Here is a 26,847-nt window from a genome sequence, read left to right as displayed (position 1 = left end):
GAAAAATGAAAACAATGACATCACAATGTATTTGCTATCTGATGGAATAACAGTCTGGTGTTTGTTTTCCTAAATGATCATTATATAGAAAAGATCTTGTCCCATGTACAGATGATATCTAAGGTTTGCTAACTTTCCTCTTGTCAATCTGTAGTGTCAGTTCTAATGCAGAAATAGAGGTAGCATGACATTTGGCTCTTGATTATGGCCCCCAAGGTTCTCAGGACTGCACGTGCAGAACAGTAGCAAAGAATGTCCTGGTGTATTTCATATTACATACATGCTTTGCATGTTAAGGAGGGAATTCTAGAACTCCTCCATGTTTTTGTTCTTGAAGATGTTTGGTAAATAGCAGGTTCAGCTCCCGCTAAGAGGCACCTTGCTGGCACCTGGTTGCATATTTGACTGCAGGTAGGAATGAGTGCAACTGAACTACTCACAGCCACCCCGAACACATTCTATTTGACTGCAGTGAGGTTTTGGCTACAGTTTAATTAGTTCCAATATGAATCAGCACTCCCCCATTACTGGTAGGCCCTCTTACTGATAATAATATAAAGGTATTTATATGTGCATATGTCATTGTTTCCCCTTGTTCATTCAGTTATGAGTAACCAGTGAAGAGATGGAATATTGAAGCCGCCAGTGATGGTAAAGATAAAATAGAGCCATAGACAGATAGCCACCGTCTCTACAACCAACAAAACACTGCTATAAGTGATCATCGTTATCTTATGGTTGGCGTTGAATATTTAAAATGGACAGAGATTATGTAAACTGCTTGGAGTGCTTGGAGAGGGGTCACATGGGTGCAAGGGTTACTACTTTCCTTAAACCCATCATCCGCTGAGTTGGATCGGAAAAGTTGATGTTGTGTTCCTCTGCCTTGAATACTTTCTGAATCAATGACCCAGAATGAATGTACAGCTCAGGGCTCAGCTAATTGCAGTATAACTTGTATTGCAGTTATCTGCAGTCTTGTTTCAGGTGTGCTACTGACACTACATGAGCCAAAAGCTCAGCTTTGGCTCCATACAAAAAGCATAAATGTTTCACCTTAGATTAGCAATGGTAGCAATTATGAAATTCCAATGTAAATTCACTTGAAGGATATTTTTACTTGATGTCTTACATTATTTAGGTTTTTCTTGCATGAACCAATGCCCAGGTCATGTGAACACCAACGCCTCCTAGTGGTAGGACATGTGTTTAACAGCTCCACTACAATCTATGCATGCCAATACAAAAGGGATGAATATGATTTCTAACCATGGAATGCTGTATAAAGATAACAGTGTGCGATGAGAGTTACAGTTACAGTACACAAATAGAATTACTGTTACAGTACACAGAGATTTCCTTAAATTATTTACCTATTCTTACTGAGGCACCCAGAGGCCCCAGCTTCTATGAATCACAGTGAGTGATGTCTAAGGTTTGTTCTCATTATGTTCCACCAACTCTTATTTATACCAAGTCACTTTGGGTAACTGTAGAATTCCCATACCCTGGTGTTGTAACCGCTAACTACCAATCATTATTATCAAACTCCTGCAACTGTCCAGCTATTATTCTGTTTTATCTAAGAGAAGAGCGAATAGACCGTCATCCTACTTGCATATTTAATGATGGCTGGGTCAGCAAGAGCTATTGCAGAAGGTCTTTTAGAAGAGCATGAAGGAGATATAGAATAATAAAGAGACATTATCTCCATCTGTGAAAACATTTAACTGTTTAATGTCCACCCCTCATATCACCTCATAGTCAGCCAATGTCAAGTCACTGGCTGGGGAACAGAAGAGACCCGTAAGTGTATAATGACATGTAAGATAAAAAATATTATCAATATTAAGATTGGATCAAAACAAAAATCCTTTTTACCGATAAATACCATATATCCATTTCATATGTGTATTTAGCAGTCTGCATGGCATTCAGCTTTAAATGTGAGAAGTGTCATATTGTAGATTGGGAATAGGTGGCAGGTGCACCCAAACACACCTGAAGCATTGGTGTAGGCTTGTTCTTTAGGCAAGGATTCTCATATCCAATGTATATCAGGCACAACATAGCAATTAAACAGGCCATCCATAAAAAAGCTTGTTTCTGGGGGTTCATAACAAATTATGTTTTTATTTATGTATTCTGAATAAATAAAGAAAAGTATTCCAGTGTGAAGAATATTCTCAGAAGCACCCGATGCAGGACACAGAAAGTGCTGACAATACAGCATGACATTTACAGGTTTGTGGTCATGCTTTGTAAGCAAGAGACCAGCGGGTGCTGTGTAATACACACATGTGCAAATAATATCAAATCTCTAATCCAATTCTAGTTCTTTTTATTATCTATGTTTTCAATACAAACCTGTATATTGGGGATGGTATAAGGGTCAAATATTGTAAATGCTGCCTCTATTCCCATTTAGAGTCCCCCCCGACCTCAAAACTCAGGTGCTCAGCCACACAAAGTGGCCTGGTGCCCCCCCCCCCCCTTGTGTGCCTTGCACGCCTTGCACTTGTAATTAGTTGCTTTGCTAACCAATAAACATAAACACACTAACTTTGGTTACAAAGTGCTCTGTACTGGTGGTACCAAGGTGACCCGGGGCAGTGTTTCTGACCTTTGTAACATGGAAAACTTTTAAAATAACTTTTAGGTTTTAGGGAACCCCTCTATAACTACTATATCCACAGCTCCAGTACATTACTGTAGTGATCAGTGGGAGAAAAGCCTCTTATATTGTCAACCAATGGAAAGAATGTCAAATTCACAGATCATTAGTGTCACTTAAACTGACCTGAGAAATATAAATTGCTTATTGAAAAACAATAATCTAGAGGGAAGTAGAGTTTGTACATATTCAATTAGCCTTACATGCTACATGCAGGTAAGTGCTCCTTTTTCTTTAATGTGCACCACACAGCTGATATTAAAACAAATTGAGGGTGAAGGGGGTTATTAACTCTATGTACACTCTTACTTGAATTGGCTGAATTTACACATGGAATCGTTTTGTTACTAAAGGAGCTCTGGTGATCTGATGTGGGGGTGGCTGAACCTGCAGTTTGACCTGTAAGAGCATAGCTTAAAAAAAAAAAAAAAAAAACAGCACAATCAATTAGGAAGCAAATTCTGTCTGGTTTTATTTCAGTCTCTGATGCTATTAAGGAGATTTCCCCCTTTCCATTGTGAGGGGAATCTCTCCAATGGGAAGGTCTGCTACTTATACATGTAACGTCACTTATTATTGCACATTTTTGAGGATCTGGGGACAATCCCACATGTAGTCATGTGTAAGATGTGGTGTAGTCTGAATGTTAGACTATTCTTCTGCACTGCAAACACAGTCATGAGCACGGTATGATTGGAAATGTTTGGACATCTTTGCCATAATATAGTTAGAAACCATGCAGTGAAATTTTACTGTTACCCCAGCCCATTGGAGCCGTTCTAGAATAACTCATCCACAACCAATGGAATGGTAGTGATGAACCAGATTCAACAATCTGAATGCACTTGGAGCAGACCTTCCACTAAAATGTTCTACTTTGAACCTCGGCCCCCCTCCATACCTCCTAAAATGAAAAATGTTCTACATATGTTACCCCGCGTTCCCTACTAATGGCAGACATCACAACCTTTCCTGTTGAATGATGAGGCTAGAAGACACTTCAGTTCATTGCAAGGGATGCCCTCGTCGGGGGGCCAGAAGATGGGGTAAGGTAACTATAATTCTTTATCTTTTCAGATGAATTTCTTGCTTACTAAAAAGTTAGGGGTAACACTAAGCACGGCCCCCTGTGGACGCCATGCTGACAAGTTGCACCCCTGTACTGATAAGTCCATTTCTAAGGGAAGAAAAGCCCAGCAGTCACTGAAAAAAACCTCCTAAATCAATTAATCCTGCAGGAATTTAAACAGAAACACAACTTTTAGTTGAGAGTCAGGCAGGATCAGATACTTCATGTTGGAATATTTAAATTTTAATAATATAAGATGACCATGGCATTTCATGTACAGCTGACAGGTGCTCTTGTGACCCTGACTTATCAGTCAATCCCACCTACAACATGGCCGCCACCCCTCCACACATGTCGTCACTATGGAGCAGCTGTACCTCGCGTCACTAGTTGCCAAGGCTCGCCTAGTCTGCCCGGGACAACCAATCAACGCGTTCGACGTCACCCACCGGGAGAAACCCGCACAGAAGAGTGCGCAGTAAAGAAACAGACGTCGCCACGCCTATCGGCGTGTAAATGGGCGGGTCCCGCGGTGTGGTTTATAAGGGGAGGTGGTGGGCGGCGCTTCGCAGTCCGGGGGTTCCTCAGGTGGAAGGTGTGTATTGGGGACTCCCTAACAAGCCTGCAGAATGAGTTCGGGAACGCCGTACATCGGGAGCAAGATCAGCCTGATCTCCAAGGCTCAGATCCGCTATGAGGGCATCCTCTACACCATCGACACCGAGAACTCCACGGTGGCCCTAGCCAAAGGTGCAGTCAGGGCTATGGGCCTGGGAGGGAGCTGGGGGTGTACCCTTCATGGATGTGCGTCAGTCTGTGCCCGAGGGGTGCGTGTCTCCCTGCAGAGGGCTGACGTCATGCAGGGTCACCATTGTGGTGCCAACTAGAGGGCGGTGCCCTGTCACCCCATGGGGCTATGTGAGTCCATTGAATGTCACCTGTGTGCTGCCACTTACCTTGTAGTATGTCACCTGTGTGCTGCCACTTGCCTTGTAGTATGTCACCTGTGTGCTGCCGCTTACCTTGCAGCATACAGGTAAATGGGCATGGAAAGCTTCATGGTTCCCCAGTGTTTGGTCTAATGAAGAATAGACCCTTTATTGGTAGCGTAATGAAATCCTTGCATAGGGCTTCCACAAATGCTGCTCAGTAACTGGAGGCCTGGCCAGTATGGGGAAGCCCTGGAGGTCTCTTGCAGGTTGGTAGATATGGGGGGACCTTTGTATTGGCAATAGTTTGCTCATCAAACATGGCTCCTGGTTGTTCTTTCTAGCAGCCTCAGGTTCCCAGGTGTAAATATTTGGTAGGAAGTGATCTGTATGGCGTATGTTCTCCTTATGGTTGGCTTTCTTCTAGATTCTTACATCCCAAAAACCTTCTGGTGGCTCAACTGGCTTCCACCCACTAAAATTGTTCTTTGGTTATTTTAGACCCCACAATATGAATGTTGTATGGTTATTTAGTTATGATTTTGTGTGAGGGAAGTTTGGTGAAACTGAATATGTAAATCAGTGTTTCTTGGTGGAGGAACCTTTAACTTTCAGGTGTCCAGGGAACCCCTCCTATTGTTATTAGATTCACAGATCACCGTATATTAATGTGAGGGTTTGGTAGGAAGATTCCAATTACATTGCTAGCTGGTGGGAAGAATATAATCTTAACCAAAAAGGCTATCTGTCTCCCTTAAACTGACCTTGGAGGCCCAAATGTCCCTAGGAACCCCTCTGGAGGTACCAGGCATTGGCCTATTGTAGGGATGTTAGGATGTAAGTGTCCTCTGTGGCACAGTTAATGCCAAGGACTGGAGCGTTCTACATTGGTGTTACTTAGTGTTGCAGAAGGATGTGCCTTACTTGGCTATATGCATGTTTTATATTTAAATTAGTGGTGGCATTTTCTGTTGCTCTTTAATATTTCTCACATTCTCTGTTATTTGAGTAGTTATATCAATGTGTTGCTTTGTGACTTGTTGAAGTACCAGCGTCACTTGGGATGTGTTTTTAATGAAACGTTCATAATTTGATAGAATGAATCGCTCCTATCTTCCATGCAGTCATTTATCTAAAAGCCTAGGCATTTGGTTGCATGATGTTAAGAATTGGCTGATCTGATCGGTGATATGCAGAGATCTTGTGGGTAACATTGGCAGCATTCTTTTCAGGAAAGGTTTCCATTTCAGCTGTCCTGTTCTTTACACAAAAACACAACTACATTAATTTAAAGCCATGCCCATCATCACTCTCACCACCCTGGGTGCCTTAATTGGCTGGTGATATGTCAGAAGGCAGGGAAGCTCGTAGCTTAGGGTGTTTTGTTAAATGGTTTGAATCCAAGACTTCTCCGGGATTTTCTTGGCAGCTACATTGCAAGATGTGGGTAAATACTTCCCGTTCAGTTATTGCGAATGTTTATGGACTGGCAAGGCAAGCTGGAGTTTCAAGGCAATATAAAGTGCTGATAGGAAACTCCATAGCTGATTTTTTATGTTTTCAATGAGGGTCAATGGCCTGGACTGGAGCTAGAGATTGGATATGCAGGGCCCATGCAGATATCGCTCCAATCATGCACTTAAGTGAATGTCTTGGGATACTCCTGAAGATGGGTGCATTCCATTGTTAATGCAGTGCAGTAGAAATGAATTGTATGTTGTCATTTGGACAGCTCCTGAAGCTTTCTGATGGGTTATAGGTGGAATGATCATGGTGATGGAGACCAAAGCTACTTCCTTGCATAGAGGGTTTGGGCTTCACCTCATCTGGTATGTTGACATTTAAGCAGTCCATAGTAAGAGTCCATAGGCATGCAACTATTTAAATGCATAGAGGGCTAACACATGGAGGCCTAGGTTATTACATGCTTCCTGTTGCTATAAACAATTTTACTTTGAGGTAATCAATGTGGTAATTTCACTGATCTAGTACACAACACAGCTAACATTTGGTTAAGTTGCAATAGTGCACATTCTTGCCTTAAGGACAATATCCCAAGTCAACCAGCGGTTCTCTGGTGGCTCACATTGGCACATTTTTATACACATTCCTTTCCTAAGCTATTTTTGATTTGTGTATAGTACGATCCTTTGGGACCGAAGACCGCCCAACTGACCGTCCAGCACCTCCTCGTGAAGAGGTTTATGAGTATATCATCTTCAGAGGTAGTGACATCAAAGACATTACTGTGTGTGAGCCCCCGAAGACCCAGCATGCCTTGCCCCAGGATCCAGCCATTGTCCAGGTATGTGACAAATACAAAGTATTTTATGTTTAACTCCATTCTCTAATTGTACATGATGGGGGTGCCTGGTTCTGTACTTTAATTTGTCCTTACTTGTCAAAATACAAATGTCTATGTTTGAGGGCAGGCAGTACTTTCCCTGTCTGCCAAATCCAGTGAGTTTCTATTTTTCTGTAGGGAACTGACAATGCCTCTATTACATTGTTTTATGGCCTAAACACTTCCATGCACTGTGGTAACACATTTTCCGAGCATCAGGAGATCTAAATTAGATTTGGGTGGCTGATAGTTAACTGGCTAACCTATTTCCTTGCTGTATTGGTTATAAAATATAACTGGAGCAAGCAGCCCTTTAATCCCCTACAACCACATAGTCCTTGTTTATGTAACTTGTCCTCAAATTCCCAACAGTAACAAGATAATTATAGGCTTCAGCAGCAAGACAGATAAAGCGTCATCTAACAAAGTGAAGGTAGGATGTGATTGTCACCTGCAGGAAGCATGAATAAATTTCAGTTTTGTAAAATCTCAAGGTCTTGTATGACTGACAAACCTCAAGACTTTAGCAGTCAGCTGGTTGGGTTGTATTGTCAGGTATATTGGGAGGAGGAAGGTAAATGTACATAAGTCTCTGCCTATTTGGGCACTAGAAGGCATCAGCATGATGACAATAGGGCGTTCATATAAAGAGGTAATGTTCAGTTAGGATTAATTTTTTTTTTGTTTTACTAAAGGTAATGATTGTCACCTTTTTTGCACTACATGCTACTTTGCTTTAACTACACTTTTTTTTCAATTCTCTGTAATGCAAGAATAAATGGGCACATGTGTTATCAGATGATGAGACGATCAGATCTAGATGAGCAGATCTTTTTTGCATGCTGTTGGTATGCTTTCACCACGTTTTATAATATATATGGCTATGTTTAAATGGCTGACTAGTTTAGCTGTAGATGAATGTATATTTTGGCTGTGATTTAGGAAAGCTCACCTAGAGCAGGAAGCTAAGGCCATGTTGTGTTCACTGCTCTTTACACTCTCATCAGACCGTTCATTTAGAGAATATTTTGTGCAAGATTTTGTACATTAAAGACTTTTGTATTTCATTAACCTGTAAGAGACCCCCTTGTGTAGACATCCAGAAAAATCTGAACGATGCCACTAACTTGGGATGTGATGTTACCATCCCAGCAGACTCAATGCTGTCACTAAAGTGATACTGCTGTATCTCCCATTTGCTTCATCCCAGCTACTACATGAAAGGGTATGCAGATGGCTGAAAGGATGGAGCTTGGCCTCCACAAAGTAATGGGAATGTCCCAGGGGAAAGCTGTGTAGTGCAAGGCGGGAGGGGCTGTGCTAGGGAATTTAGGTTTAGTTTCAAGGACAAGTCAAAAGTGAATAGTTTTTTGAAAAGGAAAAACGGGCATTTACAATGGAAATTTTAAACTTTTCTGCTTTGCAGTGCAATTTTAGGTTTGAGATGGGGTTTGTTTTTTTTTTATGAGAAAAGCCTACATGATTAAATGTTAGTGGATTCCTCATACAGTACTGTGTATTGCTGGTATTTTAATAGTCTTCCCCACCCTTTCTTTAGTCATCGTTGGGCTCTGCTTCAACATCATCATACCAGTCATCTGTGCCTTACAGTCCATTCCGTGGCATGCCAACATATGGTCAGCTGGCAGCTTCCTCTCTCCTTAGCCAGCAGTATGCTGCTTCCTTGGGCCTTGGTAAGTGATTATATTGGTTATTGTGAGTACTTGATCTCGACATGCCTGTAACCATTTTACTTTAAGCCCAAAATCTTGACATTGTTTTTGGACAACAAAAGAATTGCTAAGTTATGTGGGACCTTTTCCTTTAGTTACATACATATGCTTTGAAATATAAGAGTGGAAGTCCTCCGTGGTTGATCTGGGGGATATGAAGATTGTGAAGGAGTTAAGGGGTATTCTGATTTTTTGATTGAAGGCCCTTTCTCAGTTCTTATGCTTTATTATAATTGCACAAAACCAATACTAGTGTCAAGTTTTTTTTTTTTTTTTTTAACTGGTAAAAACTTTGGTATAAAAAAAACTATATACCGCATTTACAATTGGTAATTTTCTGCTTTCAGCTTTGTAGTGCTGCATGGTAATTGTACCTAACTGTTCTTTCTTGGTGCTAGTCTTACCCTGCCTATACTAAAGAGAAATAACTGTGGCATATTTGTAGTCTCGGCAATTCAGTTATTGGGGATGCTGGCTAATAAACTTCAAGTTAGAGAAGTTTACTCTTATAAGTAACAATACACAATGGGCAAGCATCTGACACTCCTGGAAGTGTCAAATGCTGGGCTTTAGAAAGGCCCTTTTAATAGCAAAACTCTTAGCACTTTGGATGTTTTAGCTATAATAGATTTTATATCTGCATGTTAAAATTACCTCCAGGATGACTTGGGGTGACTTTAATTTTGATCACTAACATCTCTGCAAATAGTAATATGCAGATTGCCCATTGCTTGTAATGGGTTCTCTATTTGTAGCTTGCTTTTGCTTGTATATAAACACATGAACACAAGCAGAACAGAATCCTAAAGCCTAAGCATTTTCTTAAAATCCATGTTCAACCTAGAATTTTCTTTAAACCGGTTAGGAAGAAATTGTAGGTGGGTGGCAGCCTCTGTATTCTCACCCAAACCTTCAGTAATTACCCAAGAACGTCCCAGGTGGTTACTGGGAAGTGTCATGTGGAGCACCCAACTTATAAGGGGCTGGGAGAACACTGTAAAATGATTAGCACTTTCACGCAAATCAAAAGCTCTCCAAGGATAAAGAGAATTTATCCTTGGATAGGTCAGTTCCTATTTCAGTGGCGTTTATTAGCCTATTAGGGATTTTTCACCACTTGGCTGACCTTACCTTTGGGTGAATACACCTGGCATCCCAGCTGTTGCCTAGAAGCTCTAATGTTGCCCATGTACTCTGTGCTGCTTTATTTCTAAGCATTGCAACACTTTCCTGCCACACAGATACATTAATGGCTTCATAGCTTGAACTAACAAGCTGTAAACAGAAAGCTCTTTATAGCATAAAGATGGGAGTATATTGTTACAGATCATTGTAATGCTTGATCAGCTCTAACATTCATAAACTGTGCAGAATGTTTTCCCATTTTGAAGAATGCATAAAACTAGCTGTCAAATCAATGGACAGTTTGAGGTTTTTCCAGACACCAGATGTTTTATTTAGTATAGGAATTGAATGATTCCAGTTGTTTAACTTGAACAGCTTTCCTCATATGATCTTAATTCTTGAAGCCCTTATGTATTAATGACCTGTTAATGTTTTGCCCTGTCCATGCAGAGAAGCTGGTAAGTCCTTCGGCCTCAGCCGCGGAATCCAGCTCCTGCTCCTCCCCATCTCCACAGCCTGCCCTGCCGGATCCTGACATACTGGCGGAGCCTCCGCACCTCTCAAAGGGTAACATGGCTGACGTATCGTTTGTTATGCTGTGCATGCTTTTGGTTTGATCCTTCCCTTTAGCCTTTGCATGCATCAATAGTGTGTTTAATGTTGCTTTCAGTCTGCAGATTCTGAACTGGGAAACCAGTGAAGTTGTAAGATACCAGTTTAACATTGTCTTTATGTAATCTACCTATATTCTATATGTCAGTAGCCTTCTACATGTCATGACCTTCCTCAATTTAGTATTTGTAAAGAAAGGTATCTCAACCCATTTATCCTTATTTCCAAAATGATCCCATCCCTCATTGCTGGGATTGGGGGAAGAAATTAAACCAGATGAGGTTAGGAAGTACTGGGTGTTTTGCAGCCTGGCGTGGTAGGAAACAGCTGCAGAAAAGTATGGGTTCTGGAGGTTGGTTTTAAACACCCACTTTTGTGTTTGGGGCAATGACATTTAGAGCAAGTGTCTTTAAAAGAAGGCTGTAGACAGATGTGAAAATGTAGTCAATATATCCTCATAAACCTCCCTGTGTATATGGATATATAATCAATCCTCTATGCACCAGTTCAGATTGTGTATACTGTAAAGGGTAGATTTCCTTTTTGTAGTTTAGTGAGCTTTGCATTTTGGGTTTTCCTACAGTTTTTGCCCACAATAATAGAAAAAGAAAGTTTGATGCCTCCTAAAATCCACAACTACTGTGGAGAATAACAGATTTCACTTCTGTTGCATATGTATTTCCTCTCAATTTGTTCCCAGGCTAAAGGGTATGGGAACCACACACCCCCATAGCTAGTCTACAGGCTTACATTATACCTTCTAGATGTACATGGATCCCTAAAATGTTTATGTAATGGTAATTACAATTAAGGATGTGGAGTGCTACAGCTTCCAGTATTGAATATGCTGCTCCTCACGAAGATCATGGTTAGTGTATCTGAAAAGATTTTTTAAATCTGATATTCTACATGTAACCCCTGGTTGGTTGCTTTCCCTCATTTAACTTTGTTTTAGTTGTAATCGAGACAACTACTCCCTAAGTGCAGCTTACTCGGTCCAAAAGGTTTTCTCCTTCAACTCCTTTTCATTGCTATTCTTTGCCTGAAATGGCACAAACTTTCTGGAGGAATCATCCCCTTCAAATCCTTTTCCTGCCATGACCCAATTAGTTCTCAATTAGTTAGTGACCCAATAGATAAAATGTCAGTCTATAGTCGGTGCAGCTCTGGTTGGAGCAGTAAAGTAAAGATGGCTGTATTAGGGCCAATAGAAGTTAGACTGAATAGAATGCAATTTTTGGGGGTGGTCTTTTGGTACAGCTTTCTCTTAAAGTACTGTTCACCTTTATGATGGTGCTTTCCTTTGAATAAAAAGTATAGCTGCCAATCAAAGCCAACCATATTACTCCAGTTTCTTCAAGTTGTAAAATACAAAAATGTTGTATCTGTACACCTGTACTAATGTCAATGTAGCATATGTTTTAGTGTTACCTGTGTAATGCAAGTTTATAAATTTGAACTAACAATCTTTTTCCGTCTAACCTTTTCATGCTTCCCCATTAATCCTCATTCAGGTGTGTTTTTATGATATTCTGGAAACCGTACTTGTGTGTTTATGTAATGTTTTATGTAATGACATGCTTAACCTAGGTCAACTTTAGCTGTTTTTTACCTATATTGGATTATTCAGTAAGCCAATGCCTGTGATGGGCTAAAGGAGATCTGTAGATACAAAAGGGTAAACTGTATTTTCATTTCAGGAAGGTAATTCAACATTTTAGTGTTGGTTTTGCTTTTCTTTAAAGTTTATCTAAAGCCAAAACTTTGTCTAGAGTAGGGAAGGGTTTTGATTCTGGTTGGTTCCTTCTGCGGTCTGTTCAATTGGGGACATTTTTCTTTTACCGATTATTTACCAGGATTTCTATAGCGCCAACATATTACCCAGCGCTGTACATTAAATAGGGCTTGCAAATGACATACTAATATAGACAGTGATACCGGAGGAGAGGACCCTGCCCCGAAGAGCTTACAATCTAGTATAAACAGGGGTAAATGGATGATTGATCTCCTTTTCTGTTCCTGCAACAGTGGACACAGAGGTAACCCCCCCCCCTCCCCCCAAGGTCCTATTTATTGGTTGAGAACCACTGAGGTTGTTAGCAATAGTATGGCAGCAATAGCAGTTCCTGAATTTGGACATTCCGGCCTTCTTGACGTATGTTACAGATCTTGAAAGCAAATATTAAGACTCGCTTTTCTAAAATTGCATTAGGTCTGTGTTGCTAGATAAATGCCAGAATTGGCTTTGGAGTGTTAAATGTGCCTAATTTAGTGTTGTGTGATGGGTCTGCTTTAGGATTTTGCATAAGTGTTCTATCTGTACATCAATTTCGGAATCTTTAAAAGTCTGGCTTTCTTGTTAGGAAGTGGCTTCCCATCTGTCCCTGTTCGGAAGAGTCCAATGGTGGAGCAAGCAGTCCAGACTGGTCCAGTAGAAAATGTGACGCAGAAGAAGCTCCAGCCAGCCAAAGGACCACCTGTAAGCCAGCGAGGGACCAGACAGGGCCAACCACCAGCACAACCTGCACAAGTTAATGGTAATAGAAAAGGCTTTTTATGGGTAGGGTCTACAAAGTGAAATAGTTCTCTATATTTTGAGGTATTAGCTAGTGAGAACGAGGACTCCTCTCGTGCTTTACCTGCGTCAAACCCTGTCCTGATTTAGAGTGGAGCAAACTCAAAACTTTAGGTTTGCTTCAGAAAGTTTTTCATTCTGGTGGTCTGTGCTGAGATAGCAGGTTGTCAGGTCCTGCATCTTGGTATCGCTGTGGTAGGACACAGGATGCTACCACTTAAAAAAAGCCTCAAGGTCTCTGCAGGTGGTTTTGCCCAGTGGGCTTTTGCTGCTACCTTACCTTTGCTACTACCCTCCCAAATCAGTTTTCTGAAGCCAGCATAAACATGAGTTAAGTCCACTGTAAACCATCCAAAGTAACAATATGGCTTGGTCTTGGCCCCTTTCAAACTGCCTGTAAAATGCATGACTTTGTGTGCCATTGCAATCAATGGCCCTGTTCTCATCTCTGCATTTGTTTCATTGACTGTACCAGCACTAACACTTGGAACAAATTGTTAGTTGTGTGCACCTCTCAGCTATATTTGCTTTAAGTTTCTTACTACCTCTTTCAGTACCAGCTCCTGCTACTCAGGTACAGAATACAGTGAATGACGAGAACAGACGACCCCCCAGACGGAGATCAGGTAATTTTAAAAGGCAGTGAGGGCATATGACAGTTGGGCCACCAAGGGTTTTTTGTACTGGTGGGGTCACAAGGTTCATCTGTATTGGTGAACAGAGAAATGGCCTTGTAGAAGAAAGTGCTCTAAGCTACATATAGGAGGTGGTCTGTTACCACACTACCAAACCCCCTCCATTATTCTCTTTACTACATTTTAGTACTACAGCCTAGTTATGTGTAATCTGGTGAACAGGTTCTAGTAAGGTGATGGTTTTATGCAGTTTGATACTCTTATTCTAGACTTTATGGGTGGAGCTTACTTTTCCTTTACTGTTCCTTTTTCACTGTTGGCAGCTAATGATATTTTCTGTATTCTATGGTATTGATGAGCATGTGATTCACTTATGGCAGACTTGGACCAATCAACACTTTCACATGGTATGTTTCTAGTGCTGTTAACTGACTTTGGCAAATCCAAGCCTAAACATAGCCTAATCCCATTATCTGACAGAGGAGCAAAAGGAAAGATATTTTATGCTTCTGAGTTAAGATGGTAACCTGTTAGTGTTGTGGGTTGCAAAGCACAAAGTCCCCCCCCCAAAAAAAATAAAAAAAACCTTGTGCAAGTGTTGGATTCATTGCCAGAATTATATTTGTTTGACACCACAGTTTTATCCCCTGTCCTCGTGACTATCACTGTATCAGGCTATCATAAATTTTAGTGCTACTTGCACAGGAAAAGAGGGTAGTTTTCAAAAATCTGGGATTGAGAAGAGATTTAATGTTCCCCATAGTTTGGAGGTTTGGAGCCGGGGGGTAAGGGTTTCCATTGGTTTGGAAGATTTCCCTTTTGTTTCTTGAGCTTTTTAACATGGGGTGAACCAAAAGATATCCTTGGGTCTTGGGAAACTTCTGCTAGAATTGGGATATCCACAGCTCACAGTTACATTAGTGTGGTGCTCAGTGGGAGTAATGTCACCAGATCAAAATGATCAGAAAAAAATTGGTGTTTAAACTGACCTGTGAGTTACAAATTGCTCAAGGAACCCTGGTTTAAAACACTTGTGTAGGGATAGCTCCCCAATGGGGCACAGCAGAAAAAATGGCAAGGCTTTTAAAAATTCCTTACTCTAGAAAACAACTCAACTTTCCTACGCTAAGAAAATAACTGCTCTTAGGATGGACAAATTGAGCTATGCTCATGTGTTAATCTTTCTTAGTTGCTTCTTTACACAGGTAACAGACGAACAAGAAATCGTTCTCGGGGTCAGAACCGCCCGACGACTGTCAAGGAAAACACCATTAAATTTGATGGAGACTTTGATTTTGAGAGCGCAAATGCTCAATTTAACCGCGAAGAGCTAGACAAAGAATTTAAAGATAAGCTTAACTTTAAAGGTATATCTCTGTTCTTGAAGGCTTTCTCTTTATAAAAAAAAGTCTGAGTTTCACAAAAAACATCTGTTACAGATGACAAGCCAGAGAAGGAGGGAGAAGAAAAAGGAGATTCTGGTGTGGAGACTCAAAATAGTGATGGAAACCCTGAGGAGGACCCCTTGGGACCGAATATTTATTATGACCGGTCTAAGTCCTTCTTTGATAACATCTCCTCAGAGATGAAATCCAGGTAGGGTTTAAAGTGCTGCCTTTGGGCTTAAATAAAAACAAAAAACTGTTAGTAGCCACCCTCAGTTTCTTTTGTATGCAGTTGTTAGAAAAATGGATCTCGGTTCCCTAATGACAATAAAGGAGCTGTTGGTTGGCTTGACAGATTCTTAGCCTTATTCTTATCCTTGGACCTACCTGTAAACAAGCTCTTCTCACAAACTAGTCCTTCACTTGAGAATTGGATAAATCTTTTCACTGAGCAATAAAGAACAGTGGTATAAATCAGCTTACATAACATAAGGAGCTCCCCTACATCTATCATAACCCAAACAAGTCCCATATGTCATTAGGGTGCCTTAGTGGCAATAATGCTGAGCAGGGTTTTATTCTTTATTGCTTCATATGTAGTTTTCTTGCTGCTTTTTGGTAGCAGATGATTAACACTCATCTGTGCAGCAGGATGACATCTGATGTACAGGAATAAGATTTAATTTAAGTAAACAAAGGGTTTGTTGCAGGGTTTCTTGGAAGCAAAAGTTAATTAACTAATGGAGTGTGATGCATTGTTTTCAGAAGAACTACATGGGCAGAGGAGAAAAAACTGAACACAGAAACCTTTGGGGTGTCTGGAAGGTTCCGTCGAGGTCGCAGCTTCCGAGGTGGCTTCAGAGGAGGTAGGGGTGGTGCAGTTCCTCGAAGAACCCAGACAGCGCAGAGGGCCGGCACTGGGAGAGTGTGAAGACCTCTGCCGCCACAATGGACAGAAAAATGGGGTTCTTGTGTCCCTAGACTGACCTGTCTTCCATACGTTTTCTTCCTTGATGCATTGTAGCAGTCCTGTAACCCTGCGCCAGGCAGGCTTAATTCTGCCCTTGCTTTTCATCCATGTAACATTGTATAAGCCACAGATCAGACTTGACACAAGAGCTTGTGCATTTAGGAGGAATGATCAATGCTGAGATTATGGGGGTAGTATGTGGCACTTTAGTTTAAGGTGAGCAATTATGTTTTGTGCCCCAAGTGAAAAAAGGAATCTCCTTAAGATTACTTTTTAACTTTCAGTTTTGTTTTGGCAGCTTGCATTCCCTTTCCTAGTGAGGGGAATTTTAATGCCCTATTGGTCTGCACTCAGATGAGTGATATGCTCACCATGTAAACACTACTTTTTTTTTGGTGGGGAGCCATCCATGCTTTTGACATGAAGAAATTGTAAATTGTACCAAAGTGTTAAGGGTGGCGGGCACTTCCCCCCTTTTTTGTTTTTTTTTTCTTTCAAAGCACTTAGTATTGAGGTTACAGTGCAGTCAGGTAAAGTGTCCTGTATGCATTAAGATCACTTTCATTTTAAAAGGGATCTGGCAGGGGAATAGTATGGAAACTACTGTTGTGGACTTGTTGAAGGTGCTTGCATATAGTGTATTCATGTGTACATGTTAGTGATGGCACCTTCAAAAATTTACAATGGCAGCTTCCATGTTTTGACCCTGACAGTTTTCTTAAACTGCCATAAGTTGTGTAAATGTGGAGCAGTCACATACACAGTTCAGGCAAGTGTAACGCTAAAGCAGATTAGCAAACATGGCTGCCAGGCTGTGCCCATGTGACTCAGTCATTTGAATTCCAAAAGAAGTCTGTGGCTTTCCTAGCTAGAGCATGCCTATGTTCTCTAGAGTCAGATGCCACAATGTTACTTAATGCATGAGATGGGTCTGCTTCTTTTGTCTTTGTTTTTGAATTATGCATTACCTAGCTTGGAAAATAGAAAATGCACAAGAGAAACAGATGAGCAGAATTAGAGGAAGGAATGATCCTGAACTATATGGGGTGATAGGCACCCTTAGAGGCAAACTACAGTTTTCTGCTAAGTCGGGACCATCAAACTGCACTGCTGGTAACCACATTTGCCCATCTTTTTGGTTCTAAAGTTACTTGTCACTTTTAATATTCTACCACATCTGCATGTGAAAACTGATTCTAATTGCTCACAATTGCTTAAATCTATGACAGAACACTGTGGGTCTGAAGGAGATGGGATTTATATACTGTTTATGCAATTACCTACTAAACAGAAGGAAGCAAGGTTACAGAGGGCTAAAGAGAAACCATTGTGAACTTTGGAAGAAAGTAATAATTTAGGGATTCATCATTAATCTGAGATGGCCAGGAAGTTGATGCTGAAACTTTTGTCTGGGTATTTTCCAAGTAAATGTATTCAGTAATTTTTCAGGATAATAACACATCTTGCCACATCTTTAATAAGGGTATCTGATTAGAAACTCAAAAAATGGTCCGTGATAAGGATTAATCCCGCAAAGCAGATCTGTCAATTGCTATAAGATAGAATCTGTTGAAGAATGGGGAAGTCTATTCCTAAAAGCTATCCAAAAATGCAGTGGGGGGTTTACTAACGTTCTAAGTGAATTTGTTTTTACTCCTACTTAGTCTAAAACTTACAACTGTACAATTTAATTTGTGGGTGTAAATTTTACAATGTCAGACTTTATATTTGTATACAGTAATACTTTTGTGTCATAGCTGTGATGTCAGCAAAACTGATTAATAAACTCCTACCAAGATTAGTGATTCCATCATTTTGGACAGGGTATGTTTTATGTAAGAATTTCAGTGTTAGCATTACAAATTTACTCAAGAAATATGGAGTGGTAATGTTTGGACATCTATATTGTTCATATTTATCTTAGTAGTCAATTTTGTTCCCATCATCTGGATAGTTACATATTTTCACCTGTATATAAAACCCCCTTGCAGAAATGTCTTTCATTATCAATCATTAGGAATGTTTCACAGTGGAGCCGTATGAAAAATTTTCATATTAAAAATTAGAATTTGTTTGTAGTCTCCTTATAGGAAGAATGACTCTCATTGTCTTTTACTGTCTTTTGGCAGCAGTGCAGAGTATACATTACAGTGGGGAACTTCTTTCAAATGTTAAACTGCTTCAGAGCTGCTTTTAGGGGTTTTCCTAATAATTGATGTATTTTATCCTAAACATTGGCTGGAGCTGCATAGTCATGAAAAATGAGGTTACTCAGTTAACACGTACCTGTTTAGATTGAATGAGGAAGAATTTGAACTGCTGTTGGGTTTCTCCTGGTATTCATTGGCCTGATTTTGTTTTTGTTTGTGTCTGCAACTCGGTCCACTGCATGGCAAGTGAGCTAAAATGTGCACAAATAAAAAATAAAGAGATAACAGAGGTTCTACCCCTACCCATTAGATAGGCCTAGCTTCTGTGAAACAAGAAAACGTTTAGACTGCAATACTTCACTATACCATATGATGTCTAACAGTGTGAATGATGCCCAGCGTCACATTACCTGCAAGACTGGACTGTGTTAGTTCAGGGCATTATGGGCCTGTGCCCTCAGAGGGTGGCACCATGCTGCATTCATTGTGTAATGGAGCAGAGAGCAGCACAGATGCCATCAGTCACTGCTGCTCTTTGCATCACAGAGGACATCCCAGCCTGGGAAAAAAAGAACACTGCTTTGTTATATAGCCTGAAGGTATCTGGATATGCTAAATTATATATATGCTAAATTTAATACAGAATAATTTTCAAGCAAGATTTATAGCACTTTTAGCTGATGCAGTAAAATGAGTGCTCATCACTAAATGATTTAGGACTGCTGAACAGATTTTCATTACCGTATTTATCTGCTATATGTTCATACCTTTGGAGTGAAGACCCAAGGTAACCTGACTTATTGAATCACATTCTGGCCCAAGGATAATTTTGACACCAAAGCAACATACTTCATAACAGACATATAACTCGCAAAGTTTAAAAGACAGAGTATCCACACATGATGTGGAGTATTGGATGTTTATGTCTACCTACCTGCCATGTCACTACATAAGTCAGCAGTAACATTATTGGATTAATCGAAGGAACCTTCAGAATTGTCTAAAGCCATATGGACTAGGCTGCAGGCAGAGAGCAGACCTGAATGTTTTTCCAATACAAGCTAGAAGACTCAGCAGTCCTTTGTCCTGAGACTTTATTCATAAAACCACAGAGTTTTCAATAATGAAATCAGTTTTACCCAAAGTCACATACCTTTAGTGGTTGGTCTCTCCTCATAACTGCTAGTTCAATGTTTTTGCCTCCAGACTGAACAACCTGGAGGAAAGAAATAAAAAAAAGTTACAGAGAAAATCATAACTTGTCATACCCTCAGAAAACAAAACACATCAATGAAAATAAAAGGCTCTAGTGGAGTGGATAAAGGAAAGTTCATTTAACCTGTCTGTACTGCTTGTAGTACCAATGGCGCTTTAGTAACAAGTTACATTGACCTATGTCAGGTTGTATGCTTGCTGAGACATTACATGTAATGATCAACACCTAAGAAACATAATTTATTGACAAAACTTAAAAGAAAGGTTTGCCAGAAAAATTTAAACACACCAAGGTCCTAGGTTTAAATTTTAAGATGCAATACTATCTGCATGGGCTTTTAATGTTCTCCCCATGTTTGCATGCATTTCCTCCAAGATATACTTGTAGGTTACCTAGCTTCCCCCCAAAATTAACCTTGACTGTGGTAGGAAAATTAGACTGTGATCTTCTCTGAGAGACAGTGACATGACTTCGTATGACACTGCAGAAGACTTCAGTGCAACATAAATGCAAACATAAATAACCCACAAATATGTGGTGTCATACTGCAAGAGAAGTCTAAATGTTCACAGGTAAATGACAGCTTTTGTACTCACTTCCAGAAGTGCCTTAATGACCAGTTTTATGGTCAGATCGTCTGTCTCGATCGCCTCATCTGTGTAGTGTTTCTCCAGGAACTCCCGAACAGACTTGGCCCCTCTGCCAATAGCATTGGCCTGCAAAAGGTCAATGGATTAGTCTTAAAGGAACTTGAACAGCACCTAATGCCAATGATTTAACAGACTTACTTTCCATGCATGGTAAGTGCCTGAAGGATCTGTCTGGTAGAGACGGGGAGTGCCATCAAAATCAAAACCAACGATCAGGGCTGATATACCAAAGGGCCGGCGGCCATTGCTCTGGGTGTAGCGCTGGAGGGAGACATTTTGAACCAGATAAATAAAATATATACTGAAAGCAATATGTAGACTGTTATAGCCGAGAATGTCCGTTATCATGTCATCAGCATGCCTTTGCAGCGTATTCTGATATTTCTAAAAAGCAGAAGCACGTACTACTATTGGTTTTCTAATCTGCTAAGGTGCAAATAAAATAAAACCTTCAGCAACCCAATTTGTTAATAATAAGCAGCCCTACAGAACAATTATATTTGAACAATTATTAAAGCTGCTGTGACGATGTTGATACCTGTTTCAGACTGGCAATGTATCGTGTGATGTACTCCACAGTTACTGGGTCTTCTACTGTCAGTCTGTGACTCTGACATTCTACCCTTGCCCGATTTATAACTATTCTTGCATCAGCTGTGAGACCTGCAAAATAAAAAAATAAATTTACCATAAATAAAATAAAATTTGGATGGTAGCTATGTTGTTCACCAGAAACCAATCACAACTCTTCTTTTAAAGTTCTAATTTGTGCCACAAATATGAATGAAGTACACTGATTTACTGGTTTCTGGATGTAATTGTTATGCTACATGTCCATACCAGCGAAGGCCATGAAAACATTGTCATCCAGAGCACAGATTTTTCGCACCGTCCTCTCATCCTGAAGTTTGGCTACAGACTTCTTCTCGACTCCGAGTACCACAATTTCCTTTCCTCGAACACCAACCTGCAGCATACACAACACAACATCAAATTAGATTACAATCTCACCTTTGCCAGGTAGTTCTTGAAGGTTGCAAAATCAGAAAGTACAACAGTGTTCTCCCTAAACAGAATTTGATGAACGAACCCCCCAAACCCCATCAGAAAGCCATTCAGCCTAGCTTGGTGCAGGGAGCAGTCAGTCTGGGAATCCATAGAGCCATTTATACAGGATTGCCCACAACAAGGCCCTGGTGTACCAAGATGTAGGTTTCCTGTATAAGGCCATACTATCCCTAAGGGTGACAACAGTGGCTTGTGCTTCATAATGTGGCCACTTGTAGTCTATCAGATTCTCGTGTGACAATGCATGGGAACCATTATAACATAGGGACTGGCACTCCATTATCAAAAATACCTGAACAGGATCACAAGCTTTGTAATAAAAGATACTAAACAGTGCTCAACCCAGAAATTTTTTGAAGCTGGGTGGCAAGCAATTGTAGGCTGGTGGTGGCTCCTTTATTGTGACCCAACTCATCAGTACTCCCTCAAAAACAGCAGGATGGTTACTAAAAAGTGCCTGGTGGTGCGCCCAGCTAAAAGGGGCTGGGTAGAACACTGTTTAAATTCCACTTTTAAGTTGCCACAATCAGGCAGGGCTTAAATTACATTAATATATCCACAGCTTACAGTACATTAGAGTGGTGATCACTGGGAAGAATGTCATCCTTACAAATATCCAAATAAATAATTAGTGTCAGAAGTCATTGAATTGAGGGATGTATATTCCTCATTGCTCAAGGAACCCCTAGCAACCTCTGGAGGAACCCTGGCTTAGTGGATCTGCGCACAGGAAAATGTGTATAGGGGGAAGCATTACATGTATGCACTGATGACTTCCTGCTCTAATGAAATTACACCACAGAAAGAACATAGTTTGGATGATATGGAGAAAGGTCAGGTCCTTGGTCACTGCCCTTCCCACTGATAGTGTTTGCCAAGGCATGGGGTCAGGGGATTTCCAGATCCCTACCTAGAGGCCTGGACACCAGAGCCACTGATGAGTGACAATAGTCTGTAGTGTTGACACAAATTCTGCAAGCAGATTCATCACCCTAAATGTATTCTTCATCTATTTCTACAGAGAATCCACCAGGGAACCAATAGTATGATCACAATGGTGACACGGAGAGCTGCAGGTTCTTTATAGTTGTCACCCTCTGGCTACACAGCATGGTAGGGTGGGCGGGAGGCTGTGCGGAGTTCCTAGTTCTTTGTATCGCAGATCAGGTGACTCTGGGTGCATCTCCTGACGGGATTCTACCGGCTCTACCTTCCATAGGACTCTACATGGAAGGACGGCCATGTCATCCTCACCCAGGCACTGCACAGGGGGTAAGGGAATTATAATTCTAACTGCACCCATAACAGGTCCATTCTTCACCCACATATAATAGAATATCCCGAAGGGCCCCGGTCAGCATACACGGACCCTCTAATTTTGTACAAAGCTTGTTTTAATTAGAAAAACACAAAGGCTACAATTTCAGATCCTCTGCCTGGCTGTCATTGCTATCCTCTGGAGTTCTGATCAGCATGCTCGGTGTGACAAAGGATCGGCATGGCCAGGGGTCTGCAACCTGCGGCTCCGGAGCCGCATGTTGTGGCTCCCTTCGGCTGCCGCGGGGAGATCTCTGATGGGGGATCCCCTTCCTCCCAAGACACTGCGGAGGAGGGGGATTCCCTATCCGGTGTTCTAATGAAAAAAGCATCTGAACCCCAATTTCTCTGGAACGGGGGGAGGCGGTACAGGTGACCAAAATAGAGGTGCAAGTGGGGGACACTTATGGCTAGCACCACCTACAATTGAATCGCTAAGGCATCGTCAGAAAATAAAGAACTCTGCCCATCAAAATATTCTACCCTGTTACACATTGCTGGAGGCTTCTAGCACCTGAACCCCAATTACTCAAGATTGGGGGGTACAGGTGAACAAAATTAAAGCTGCAAATGAGGGACACCTGTGGCTAACACCCCTTAAAATTTCATCGCTAAGGCATCGTCAGAACATAAAGAACTCTGCCCATCAAAAAAATCTACCCTGTTACGTTAGAAGCCTCCAGCTAATGTAACAGGATGATACGTTAGAAGCTGGAGGCTTCTAGGGGCATAGTTCAGGGTTTAATTTATTTCAAAGTAGGCCTACACATGCACACTTGTTGTAACAGGTAAAATTAAAAAAATATTAAAACTTTTAAAAGTTTATAAACTGTGTTATGTTTTGCGGCTCCAGACTATTTTTCTTTAGTGGAAGAGGAGGCAAAATGGCTCTTTTGATAGTAAAGGTTGCTGACCCCTGGGCATGGCTATATGGTGCAGGGGATCCCAGCAACTTATGGGAAGGCCATGCTTTATAACAAAGTCAAATTATTTTATCATATGACCTAGCAACCAATTGATGTATGGTGACAGCTAAAATCTGACATGTTGCTAATGGCAACGACTTCTCATTTTATCTATCAGGCCCAAAGACCTTAATCCAATGCCCATAACAACCAACTAATTTATACTAGGATAGCTCAGATATGATTGGTCCCCAAGGGTTTAAGTTTAGCTTGTTGTACATCAGGGCCTATGTGTGCTCCCTTCCACCCTGGCGGGAGTCTCCTTCATACAGATACCACCAGAGCTGTCCTTACCGCCGTGGAACCTTTCTTCACAGCCTCCTGGGCATATTCCACCTGGAAGAGATGTCCGTCCGGGGAGAAGACAGTAATAGCCCGGTCGTAACTCATTTTCCCAGCGAGGACAGTCTGCTTGCAAAACCGAAAGCTCCCTCAAAACAGCTCACTCATCCGCCTTCTATTCACAAATCTGACTTACGCCTTAGGCGCAACGTAAACCTAGTCTAGGCCAATACATTACGCTACGCAACTGGCGTAACTAAACCACGCCCACGGGAACCTGCGCTACCCGGTGCTTATAGACAGGAAACCCGGCTTGTGGAACGTACCAATAAAGTGAAGGGGTAAACTAAAATCTTCATTTGTAACAACCTTGATTTTTCTATTGTTTAATCCTAATTTTTATACATAATAAATTGAATAAATCAATAATGTGTAGAAAAGAACTGCAAATATGATATTGCAGCTTGTAGGATTGTATAAGGGGTTATACCATTTGGAATCGTCACCCCCTGTCTGCTGCATAGAATAAGAATCCTCTGGCTAGTAATAAGGGTGCAGATATTAAGAATATCTGTAATAATTTATTCTGCTCAGACACACACAGGGCAAAAAGGGGGGGAATCATGTCTGTGGCCTTTGCTTCAGCCAGACCCAGAGGAAAAGGAGAAGTCACCCAGCAAACTATACAGAAGGTAAATGATCTACTAAGGGGGGATGATGGCACCAGCTTTATTCTAGGGGGAGGAGGGGGCATGCAATGCCCATGTGCCATGCATAATATTCAGGAGACAAATCCTTGTCATCTGCATGATTGATGCATGACAACCAGTTATTGCTTATCATTTTATAATATAACAATTTTGCATGATTTTATTTTTTATATATATTTATATTTAAAATACATGATCACTGAACTCTGCATGGGTGCCATGATGAATGCTAATCACTTAAATGTCCTCCCAGATGTCATCTGCCTCCATGACAGTTGCAGCCATAGACACACTTGAGTGCCTTCTTCATCCTTATCTGTGGATTAGGGAGGAGGATATGTCAATGACAGTTAATATGTCAGCACCGACTACACCGATTCATCTCATTCTGAAATCAGAGAAGCCACACTGGGGATCAGTGGAGCTGTACAATTTATATCGGATTTTGTTTTATTTCAGATGAATCTTGATACACTGTCTTGTTTTCAGATTGATCGGTGTCAGTATGGTTGCTTACTGTGGTGAATGTGGTTGAAGTTCTGTCTGTAACCGGTTGCTTGGGGGGACACATGTTGAACCTTAAAAGATATGCTCATTTCCTCTCGGTGAACTACATCTGCTGGTCACTAATTATTTTATATTATTTACCTTGTGAATACAGTTTGGGCTCTATTTATAAAACAGTGAATCTGACATTCCTTCAAACATTCCTTTGTGGTAACCAATTAATGCCATTGAAACACACAGACCTGGACGATTTCCATGACGGAATGTTTAAGGGGATCCTCTGTTTTATAAAAAGAGCCCTTTGTATTTCATATTGGTTGCATTGGATCTGAAAGTGACTCAAATCTCAAAAAAATATTATATGGTTCATAACTTTATGAAAAACTGACCTTTAATTAAATTCTGGTCAGTGACTCACATGCTACCGACTCTACTGTGCCCCCACCAATGGATAAAAAAAAAACAATAGAAGAAAATAATAAAAATGACTTACCTTACCCACCGTCAGCCAGCATACTGTAGGTGCCAGCACTGGACCACAACATGGCATCCTGAGAAAGGTACAAATTCATAAATCTTATTGTAATATACTGAGGATGGCCATGAGAAGTGGCTGGAAACTCAATACTAAAAAAGAAATGTTCTGTTCTGACCAAATTAAAGGATAGCCATGTTCAATCTCAGGTTAAGTAAATGGGTAGATTCCTATAATAGCTATAAAAGTTTAAATGTAAAGCCTAATCCTACCTTACTACCCCTGTGCCCACCCTACCTCTGAACGTCCCGCAGGACATAAATCCTTTAAGCCAGCCCGGTGAGGCTTCTTGCTGTTCTTCTTTGCCCCCATTAAGAGCTGGGCATTTCACAGTGATGAATACAAAGCAGATGGGATTATTACCCTAACCCCTTCCATGGCCCATGATGCTCTGCACTCACTGTCAGTCCTCAGTCCTCTGGGTTAAATGATGATGCATATCATTCAACCTGGAATACTTAGGAAAGGAAATTACATGTGGTGTATATCTGTATATCAATATTAAGCCTAGCAGAGCTCAGGGAGTGCATGGTATAAACATGGAATACTGTAGCTGTTTGCTGTTTGCTGTTAGCATAGTAAAACATGCAATTATTACAGCAGATGCAATTAAGTCAATACTAACATGTCTACCATATTGCATAAAAGTGCAAGGCAACTAAAACGGTTTTATTTTACAGTATAATAAACCAAGTAAACTTGTTCTAACCTCTTTGGTGCACAGTACAGGAAAGAGATGGGAGAAGAGGATAGTTCTTATAAAGCAGTGTTACTCTGTGGAACCCTATGATCCCCCCAATGGTTGCTAGGGGTCCCTAAAGCAATATTCTATTTGTCAGATCACTTTATTAGATACAAATGAGATTTCGGTAAGGGTTACATTCTTCCCACTGGCCAGCAATGTAAGAGGCATTCTTCCTACTACTGACCCCACACTAATATACTGTTGTGGTTGTGGTTATAGTAAATAACTATAGTATAACCTGAAAGTTATTTACGGTAATTGGTTCCCCCATGAGAAACACTGTTACAAAGTGTATATATATATATATATATATATATATATATATATTACAAGTATTGTTTACTTTATATTAGTATGAATGAGGTCTTATTTTCAGGATTAGAACACACACATCCCACACGTGAAGAACTATATAAAATCCGGTTGCAATGGACTACACAGAGCTCACAGTAAAACCAAATTCCAGGCACAAAATGTTTAAAGAAAATATTCTTCATGGGTTTAAAATTATCTATAATTATTTTTTCTTCTTTTCTGTTTTTTTTATAGATGCTGGATGAGAACCACCATCTGATACAATGTATAATGGATTATCAGAGCAAGGGGAAGACAGCAGAGTGCACACAGTGAGTATTTGGGCATGTATGGCAC

General features: G+C 40.7%; 3 protein-coding genes across 10 annotated transcripts in view; 2 read left to right on the top strand and 1 right to left on the bottom strand.

Moving 5' to 3' along the window:
• Positions 1 to 4,288: 4,288 nt before the first annotated feature.
• On the top strand, positions 4,289 to 17,018 carry LSM14B (LSM family member 14B). 7 transcript variants are annotated; one of them, XM_072414462.1, is made up of 10 exons: positions 4,289 to 4,493; positions 6,814 to 6,977; positions 8,575 to 8,710; positions 10,325 to 10,441; positions 12,850 to 13,023; positions 13,616 to 13,687; positions 14,077 to 14,103; positions 14,902 to 15,063; positions 15,136 to 15,292; positions 15,850 to 17,018. In XM_072414462.1, exons 1-10 carry the CDS (start codon positions 4,373 to 4,375, stop codon positions 16,010 to 16,012), a joined length of 1,293 nt encoding a protein of 430 aa, XP_072270563.1. In that variant the 5' UTR covers positions 4,289 to 4,372; the 3' UTR covers positions 16,013 to 17,018. The 7 variants fall into 7 exon arrangements, with proteins under 7 accessions (XP_072270563.1, XP_072270567.1, XP_072270568.1 ...); XM_072414461.1 differs by having other exon boundaries at positions 4,292 to 4,493; positions 15,847 to 17,018; XM_072414466.1 differs by lacking the exon at positions 10,325 to 10,441 and having other exon boundaries at positions 4,291 to 4,493; positions 15,847 to 17,018.
• Positions 17,019 to 19,264: 2,246 nt separating this feature from the next.
• On the bottom strand, positions 19,265 to 23,880 carry PSMA7 (proteasome 20S subunit alpha 7). Its single transcript, XM_072414460.1, has 6 exons — positions 23,712 to 23,880; positions 20,908 to 21,034; positions 20,606 to 20,730; positions 20,206 to 20,328; positions 20,014 to 20,133; positions 19,265 to 19,417 (listed from the first exon to the last, which is right to left on the bottom strand). The coding sequence occupies exons 1-6, from the start codon at positions 23,805 to 23,807 to the stop codon at positions 19,337 to 19,339; spliced, it is 672 nt and encodes a 223-aa protein (XP_072270561.1). The 5' UTR covers positions 23,808 to 23,880; the 3' UTR covers positions 19,265 to 19,336.
• Positions 23,881 to 24,189: 309 nt separating this feature from the next.
• Positions 24,190 to 26,847, top strand: part of SS18L1 (SS18L1 subunit of BAF chromatin remodeling complex) — a 16,462-nt gene continuing 13,804 nt past the window's right edge. Inside the window, exons 1-2 of one of the 2 annotated variants that reach the window (XM_072414455.1) lie at positions 24,190 to 24,391; positions 26,746 to 26,822. In XM_072414455.1, the coding sequence (XP_072270556.1) occupies positions 24,323 to 24,391; positions 26,746 to 26,822 (146 nt within the window). In that variant the 5' untranslated portion in view covers positions 24,190 to 24,322. The remainder of the gene's footprint in view (positions 24,392 to 26,745; positions 26,823 to 26,847) is intronic. The other variant, XM_072414456.1, reaches the window with a different exon arrangement.

The sequence above is a fragment of the Pyxicephalus adspersus genome, chromosome 6, assembly GCF_032062135.1.
Source record: "Pyxicephalus adspersus chromosome 6, UCB_Pads_2.0, whole genome shotgun sequence".
Classification (NCBI taxonomy): Eukaryota; Metazoa; Chordata; class Amphibia; order Anura; family Pyxicephalidae; genus Pyxicephalus; species Pyxicephalus adspersus.
The sequence above is the reverse complement of the archived record's forward strand: the minus strand, read 5'-3'. Positions and strand labels throughout refer to the sequence as shown.

Coding starts and splice junctions, on each gene's coding strand:
- PSMA7 (XM_072414460.1), bottom strand. CDS start 23,807: ATGAGTTACGACCGGGCTATTACTGTCTTCTCCCCGGACGGACATCTC. Junction 20,134..20,205: donor GCACTTACCATGCATGGAAA/GTAAGTCTGTTA, acceptor GACCTTTTGCAG/GCCAATGCTATTGGCAGAGG. Junction 19,418..20,013: donor TCATTAAGGCACTTCTGGAA/GTGAGTACAAAA, acceptor TCTTTCCTCCAG/GTTGTTCAGTCTGGAGGCAA.
- LSM14B (XM_072414461.1), top strand. CDS start 4,373: ATGAGTTCGGGAACGCCGTACATCGGGAGCAAGATCAGCCTGATCTCC. Junction 6,978..8,574: donor AGGATCCAGCCATTGTCCAG/GTATGTGACAAA, acceptor CCCTTTCTTTAG/TCATCGTTGGGCTCTGCTTC. Junction 10,442..12,849: donor GCCTCCGCACCTCTCAAAGG/GTAACATGGCTG, acceptor CTTTCTTGTTAG/GAAGTGGCTTCCCATCTGTC.